The sequence below is a fragment of the Ascaphus truei genome, chromosome 7 (assembly GCF_040206685.1).
Source record: "Ascaphus truei isolate aAscTru1 chromosome 7, aAscTru1.hap1, whole genome shotgun sequence".
Lineage (NCBI taxonomy): Eukaryota > Metazoa > Chordata > Amphibia > Anura > Ascaphidae > Ascaphus > Ascaphus truei.
In genome coordinates, this window is record NC_134489.1 from 16662415 (window position 1) to 16671328 (window position 8914).

At 46.9% G+C, this 8914-nt stretch overlaps 1 protein-coding gene across 4 annotated transcripts in view; it reads left to right on the forward strand.

The window, feature by feature from the left end:
* The window catches only part of MAP3K13 (mitogen-activated protein kinase kinase kinase 13), a 108758-nt gene that overhangs the window by 96736 nt on the left and 3108 nt on the right, over positions 1 to 8914 (forward strand). For all 4 annotated transcript variants that reach the window (XM_075607096.1, XM_075607095.1, XM_075607094.1 and 1 more), the window contains exons 10-13: positions 2727 to 2864; positions 2965 to 3739; positions 5432 to 5800; positions 6357 to 8914. The exon at positions 6357 to 8914 is cut by the window's right edge and continues 3108 nt beyond it. In XM_075607096.1, the coding sequence (XP_075463211.1) occupies positions 2727 to 2864; positions 2965 to 3739; positions 5432 to 5800; positions 6357 to 6458 (1384 nt within the window). In that variant the 3' untranslated portion in view covers positions 6459 to 8914. The remainder of the gene's footprint in view (positions 1 to 2726; positions 2865 to 2964; positions 3740 to 5431; positions 5801 to 6356) is intronic.

The following is an 8914-nucleotide window of genomic DNA, read 5'->3' on the forward strand; positions in this document are numbered from 1 at the left end:
GCACTCACATACACTCATACACTCACACATGCACACATATACACTCACTCATACACACACTCACTAGTACTCTTACGCACACATACTATACACTTACTCACGCACCCGCGCACAAACACACACTCATACACATACACTCCCCCAGGCATACTCATACAGATATACACACTCCTACACCTACACACACTCATACTCATACTGATAGTCATACTCATACACACTCACATACACACTCACATATTCACACACATACACACAAGCACATTCTCATGCACATGCACATACTCTATTACACTCTCATACACACAAACACACACATACTCTTCCTCACACACACACATACTCACAAACACATACCCACATACACATGCTCACATGCTCGCATACATAATGAAACTCAAACACATACCCCCCCACACCTACTTATATATACACACACATACTCATACCCCCCCACACACACACATACTCATACACATATTCACACACACACACTCATATACATATTCACACCCTCACACACCCACACATATGCATATACATATGCACATACTCACATGCACATACATACTCCTACACACACACATTCATACATGCACTCACATACTCATACTCGTACCGATACCCACACCCACACCTAATTATGCACAAACCCACACACACTCACTCCTACACATGTATGCCATTATTCACATACACACACTCAAACACATATTTACATACTCCCACAGACACACAAACACACACACTTATATACGCACAGTCACATACTCATACACACACATACTACCATACATATGCACACTCGGACACACATTCATACACATACCCACACACTCACTCATGCACACATACCCACACTCATTCCCTCACACACGCACAGATGCACATAAATACACACTCACATATTCACACACTCAAATACGCCTAAACATACGCACATACACCCATACTCGTACACATACATACTCTCACACACAATCACTCATATGCTTACACACACACTCATGCAGATGCGCACTATCATGCAGACGCGCACACTCATGCAGACGCGCACACTCATGCAGATGCGCACACTCATGCAGATGCGCACACTCATGCAGACGCTCACACTCATGCAGACGCGCACTCTCATGCAGACGCGCACTCTCATGCAGACGCGCACTCTCATGCAGACGTGCACTCTCATGCAGACGCACATACAGACACACACACACACATACAGAGACACACATACAGATACACACACACATACAGACACACACACACATATACAGACACACACATATACAGACACACACACACACACACACACACATATACAGACACACACACATATACAGACACACACACACATACAGACACACACACACACACACACATACACACACACACACACACACACATACAAACACACACACACACATATATACAGACACACACACACATATACAGACACACACACACACACATACAGACACACACACACACACACACACATATACAGACACACACACACACACATATACAGACACACACACACACATATACAGACACACACACACACTCATACCCATGCATACACTCGTACTCACACACTCATACCCACCCACACACTCCTACCCACACATAAACACACACATTCGTACCCACACGCACACACTATCGTACCCACACGTACACACACTCGTACCCACACGTACACACATTCATACACACCCACACATTCATACACACACACTTGTACCCACACACACACTCTCGTACACACAGACATACACACCATTGTACAGACACATACTCATGCAGACACTCTTACCCACACACACATTCATACCCACACACACTCTTACTCACACACACTCATTCACATACTCTCAAAACACACACACACAGATACACATACAAATATATACTCCCACACTACTTATATATACACATACACACACACACACATACTCATACAAACACACTCTTACACACACATAGTTACACCCTCACATACTCATACACATATTCACACACACCTACACATATTCATATGCACATACACACATACTCACACCAATCACACACACGCTCACATACAGGCACACAGATTCATACACACACACACAAAAACCCTCACTTATACACATACCCTAACACACGGGTGTGCAAACTAGGGGACACAACATTTTCTGGGAGGGAAGGGGGGGCGCAGTGCTTACAGATGCCCCGTGCTCTTCCCCACAAAATTTAAATTAAATGACGTTGAAGCACACGAGGCCGCTGTATGTTCTTCTCTCCAGCGGCTTCTGGCGACAACGCGGACTCAAGTGACGTTGTGAATGGTAAGGGGTGGGGCGCAAGCAGGGAGGGAGAGCAGGCAGGAGGGTGCAAACAAAAAAGTTTGCACACCCCTGCCCTAACACACTCAAACACACCCGCACATACTCGCACACACTCATACACAGTCATACACATATTCACACCCACACATATACTCATACAATCACTCACATGGTCACACACTCCTACATAGACACACTCATATGCACATGCATACTCATACACACACTCATATGCACACACACACACTCATATATAAAAATACTCTCACATACTTGCACACTCATGCACTCACACACACTCTTATACACACTTACATACATACACACACTTCTCACACACATACGCACACACATAACATGTACATTGTTTCTTTGGCTATTTTTTTCTGTTAGGCGGGAGCAGGCGGTAGAGAAGAAATACCCTGGGACGTACAAGCGCCACCCTGTCCGACCCATTGTCCACCCCAACGCCGTTGAAAAGCTGATCAAAAAGAAAGGGGCTCCCTGTAAACCTGCGACTCAGACCAAACGGTACGTAGCTGCCCAGCACCAAACAGGTAGCAGTGGCACACAACTTGGCATCGTCTAAGCTTTACTCTGGAGGGTAACCATGAGTTCTTTTCCCCGGCAGGCCTGACCTCCTGAAGTCGGATGGTATCTCCAACGTGGAGGGGGTGGGGCCCAGCGCTTCTCCCCTTTCCGGAAGCCCCAAGACATCATCGACGGGTGGAAAGAGCCGTTACCGCAGCAAACCGCGTCACCGGCGCGGCAACAGCAAGGGAAGCCACACCGACTTTATGGGGGTCCTGAAACACCAGAACTTTCCTCCCTCCTCCCAGCCCCCCGCTCAGCATCAGCCTCCGGCGTCCCCTCCTCCTGCCCCAGCCAGCCCCCGCCATGAACCTCAGCAAACGCTGCCCACCCGCCACCGAAACTTGAATGTCCACGGGCAGAACATTGCCAACTGCGCCAACAACCTGCGCTACTTTGGGCCGGCAGCCGCCCTTCGCAGTCCTCTGAGCAGCCATGCACAGCGCCGTATGTCCGGGTCCAGCCCTGACCTCCTCTCCAGCACCCTGGAAGCAGACAGCCGCAGGCACTCTGAAACCGACTGGGAGTACTGCCAGCAGGATCCCTATAACCCGTGCCCGGGCTGCACCGCGGTCTCTGCCCGGCTAGAAATGGATGCTGCAGTCTGGAAGGGTGCTAGGCCCGGGAACTCTGAGCACAGGAGATCAGAGGGAGATCCGCAAGAGTATCCCAGGCACAACCACCTGCAGGAGGGTAGTGAGGCACGGGAGGCTGGCGGAGAACAGCTGAGCAGCGGCAGGACAGCAATTGGTGTGGGAGCCTTGACCGCCCCTACGCCTTCAGCACTGCCACGCAGGATACGTTCCCTGCGGAAGGTACTTCCCATGCATTACAGGCCCCTCTAGCAGTGTCGGGGGTAACAGCTTTTTAAATTAAGGCCACAAGTAAACCACAGAATATCTAATGCATACAGCTCCCATACTGCTCCCCCTGGGGTCTACAACAGAGAGGGCAACCTTCAAGGATTGAGGAGGCAAGAGGCAAGCACACCAAAAAAAGTAGAAAATCGGTAAAGTCAAATGAAAGTCATTTTAATGGCTTAAAGAAGTCATAGCAGCACCCAACGCTCCGTGCATGCGTGCTCCTTCTGTACGCCATTAACATGGCTTTCATTTGTCTTTAATAACATTCAGTTTTTTTCTGTGCTCGACTCCTGGCCTTCTCCTGACTATTTTATCTTGACCAGGATACATTTTTTGCCAGCACCCTATCTAGCTATGTTTCGGTGTTTAACTTCCAAGGGCTAAAATCAGTGAGATTTGGGGGTTATGGACCAATGACTAGCAATTTAATGGAAAATAGGTGATTTGTTGATCATTCTCCAACTAACAAGGAAAGGCAACTGCATGTAACAATATAATACAACATACTACAGTATATATATATATATATATATATATATTTCCCAGAATCCCTTGCTGCAGTGGGAGCACTGTGTGCTGGGTGATAATGGTGAAAGGTGGGGTTGCAGACCTGTCTAAGACATGCAAATGAGCATACAGTACAATTTCCATTTGCTATATGCTTTGCTGTGGAGGGTTTTTGTCACCTTTTTTACCCACCATAACTTAACTAAGTGTGGTAAAACCTATCCCTTGCTTCTTTTTTTTTTTTTTTTTGCATAGCCAGTATAATCAACCCCACACTGAAGAGACCCATTAAGGTTGAAACAGATGTCTGTGGGTGGGTTTACTGGCTATGCATCTTAACCCTGGCTGTGCTCAAAGCTGTGACCATGCAGCAAGCTTAAGCCTATAGGGGAACCATGTTGAATGGTTTTGAAGCAAAAGGTGGCACTGTGTGCTAATTTGCATGTCATTTCCCAGAATTCCTTGCTGCAGTGGAAGTGCTGGGTAATAATGGTGAAAGGTGGAGTTGCAGACCCATCTAAGACATGCAAATGAGCACACAGTAATATTTCCATTTGCTATATGCTTTACTGTGGAGGGTTTTTGTCACTTTTTTTTACCCACCATAACTTAACTAAGTATGGTAAAACCTATCCCTTGCTTCTTTTTTGCATAGCCAGTATAACCAACCCCACACTGAAGAGACCCATTATGGTCGAAATGGCTGTCTGTGAGTGGGTTTACTGGCTATGCATCTTAACCCTGGCTGTGCTCAAAGCTGTGAAATACAGCAAGCATAAGCTTTAGGGGAACCATGTTGAAAAGGGCCCTAACTAACTTTAATTGATTATTAAAGTTCGGCTAACACGGTACCGATACCTCTACATCAATATATATACACACACACACACACGTATTTACTAACCTGTGCTATGCCATAAGACTCCATCCAGTGTCAGAAGACCTCTTTGCCACATGACTTCTTTAAAATTACTTTGATTTTACTTCATTTGACGCAGTTACCTTGAATAGGCCAGAAGGTGTGTTATGGCATAGCATTGCTTAGTAAATATGAGCCACTATCTCTTCAATGCTTGAGGCTGTAGCCCGATAAAGTCACTTCTTTGTCACCAGTGTGTTGTTTGCTCTATTCCACAGAAGGGCGATGAATCATCTGAAGAAGAAGAGGGGGAGGTGGACAGTGAGGTGGAATTCCCCAGGAAGCACAGGCCTCACCGTGGCATGATCACCTGCCAGTCATACTCCACCTTTAGCTCGGAAAACTTATCTGTGTCAGACGGGGAAGAGGGGAACACCAGCGATCATTCCAACAGCCCAGACGATCTGGGCACTGGCCACAAAGACCAGTTGGGTGACAAGCTTGAGGACCTGCAGTCCCAGACTCCCGAGATCCCCATCGAGATCTCCACACAGTCGGACGGGCTCTCCGACAAGGAGTGCGCAGTGCGACGCGTGAAGACGCAGATGTCTCTGGGCAAACTGTGTGCCGAGGAGCACAGCTACGAGGTGGGGGAAATAGAGTAGCCTTTAGTTTGTCCTGTACCATTATACAATGTTAACCAGTGTGGCGTCTGCCATTATAAAAACTGTAGCTCCCCTTGCATCTGTTAAAGATCTCTTCAACCCATAATTGGCAGTAAGATAGAACCTCTCAGGTTTGTTCCCCATCTAAATGACTTTTGTAACTGTTTTATACATAAAAAATTAGCCCTACACCAAAATGGACATGGCTTTCCACCGTGGGACATCATTTGACTTCAAGTGGCCCTTCCAGAGAAGCTCAGCATAAGGCAGCTTTTCTGAAAAGGCAGTAGGGAAGTCTGCATGGAAAACCGCTCTGTGCTGCCTGCTGGGACGGAGTATGTTGGAATACGCAGACGAGGCTTCCATGTGGAGTCTCTACTGCAGGCTTTTGGGCCTAGTTAAATGTAAATCAGAAACAAAAACGGGAATAAAACTAAGGGTGATATTCTGTTCCAAAGGTAATTGAGCTCAAATTCAAGATAGGTCGCTTTTTGCAGCAACTGCACCTTTTTAACTTCTTTCTCTCTTACGATTGCAGAACGCAGGGAACTTTGCAGGGTCAGACTGTGACACCTCAGAGGGGGAATGCTCCGACGCTACCGTAAGACCCAACAACCCCTGCAACTCCTCCACCTGGTGAAGAAACAACGTACCGTGCACTGTTTCTTCGGGAGAAGTATTAGTCTTTCCCCCTAACCCATCCACCCCCCGAATTTTCCTAACGGCATAGACCGGACTTTTGCATCTCTCACGTAAACGTGATCGCCCGTCGTCCTTAAACTTCAACCCTTTTGCTGCTTCCAAGCAGCGACAGGGCAAATTGTCGTTAAATCTGCAATAACGAGGACGCAAAGACTTGTGGGAGAATCCTTTGAAACGAACAAGCTTCTTAAAAGAAGCCTTTCAAACCAAGAATGTCAGGGATAGATGTTTTCTTGAAATATTCAAGGTACTGTAAAATCCATATTTTTTATTTTATTTGTCATTGGGTCCTTTGTACTGTAAGGCGGATTTAACGGATGGACCTCAAAGCACCAAGATTACAGATTACCGGGGAGGAAGCCTTGTTGGGATTATTCCTAATTGACATGCAGGAGTTTGTGTTGCTGCTTTTTTAGGGACCAGAACATTTAACTTATTTTTAAATTAATATTATTATGAAGACAGTAAATTGAAAAAAATAAAAAAATAATGACCATCTCCGAATGAAGAATGATGGGACAATTATACTTCAGAACAAAGCTTTCACCACAAGTCTTGGTGAGCACAATCATGGAAAACATCCTTGTTGACGAATATCTCAGCCGCGTACAACTTCACGGTAGTTGCCAGCGTTTCAGATTTTGCTCATGGGGCTGGAAGGTCTCCCCGAGGTGAAGAAGTGTTGGGATCACAAGGGAAAGGAATTTGGAGAGGGAAAAGAAGAGTGAACATCCACAAACCGTCAACTCCCCGCCCCAAATATATCATCCACATTCAGTGCCAGAGATACCAGCAAGGCATCGGGGGGGGCCCCCCGGCACTGAAGGGGTTAACATTGGGTTGGAGTACGGTCAATCAATCAGTGTCACTGTGCTCTGCCCATGTGCTTATCTCCCTATTCTTTATGATCCTTCTCAACATCTCCCTGAACTTCAGGTCTACTTGGCAACTACCTAACTCTCCTCCAATGCCCTTCCAAATAAGCCCCAGGACAGCAGGAGGGCAGTAAGCACTCAGACGGGAGCTTTTTAAAGACCTTATTGCGCTGTTACAAGACTCCGACACCAGCACTTGGAAACGGGTCCCGTGATTTCTATTCGTTCTCTTGTTCCTTTTGGACTGGATTTCAGAAAGTCCGTTTTCAAGACATAGCAACGCCACACACCTTCACACTCAGGAGCGATCTCAGCCATAGATCCCGTTCTCCGCAAGGGGCGCCTCGTACCCCAGTAACTTGACCTGGCACCTTTTCCCAAATACACCTCCCTTCCCTGTGCCACTGAGGCAGAAATGAAATGTCCTTTCGATCAGTGTTTGAACGGGAACAGTAAAAAGCACACAGCGGAACTGAACAGCACCAGGATTAATGTGAAGAAAACGCCATTGTGTCATAATAGGCAGGGCTGCGTTTTGGGGACTTGGGGGGGAGGGGTCACACGCCCTGGATTCAGGTATATGGGGGGGGGGCTCATTCTAATTCGTTACATTGATATTCCCCGATGCATTTTGAACCTTTAACTCCTTCACGGCTGCAGGAGGCCCCTCCTAGCAATTAAGGTGTTAAACGATGACAACGAAAGGGGCGAGGAATACTCTGAGCCACGTCTGGCAGATTCGTTGACCGCTAGAAAACTGCAGGGAAAATTGAAGCAGGGAAATATTTTATTTTTGATCCGGATTCTATCCGGCCTCCCTCCGTTGTACCTTGATTTGACTCGACGCGCAAAATGGTTTCCGTGTACGTTTCTACAGGCGCCAGTTCGAGAAGCTGGTGACCCGGGTCCCTGTCCGCATCAACTTTCCACCCGCACGGGAGACTGCGCTGGGACGACATCATAGGAAGCGGAGAATCTGATTGGCCAATGTGGGAGCGGTGGTTTGGAAATCCTTTCTTACGGAACGCAGAACTCCAATGTGAATGCGCTTGTCTTGGCGCTGAGATTTCAGTGTAACCCCGGTGGCTACAAAAGGGTTAAATATTTTGCGCCTCCAGGGCCTGCAACGCAGTCACATGACTCCCATATCCATTAGCCAATCAGAATTCACCGTAGGGACAAGCATTTCTAGCAGTCTTCCATGCAAAGTGTTGTTATTGAGTTTGTTCATTTGTTTCCTGATGTATTTTTTTTATTTTTATGGCATGTAATTTATTTCCCTGAAAACCTCAGGGTCCAGATTCAGCCGACAGGATGAACTTATCAACCCAACCCCTGGGTGGGACTTAACCCATTTGCTGCTAGCGACCGGGTTACGCGTGGTGTTTGGCAAATGATGCGCTGGCTTCTTCCAGTGTGGATCGGCAGAAAGTGACCCGCTGAATCTGGAACACTTTTTTATTTTATTAATTGTATGTTTACACGTTTCTGTGAATTTTAACCCCTGTTGCTGCTGGGG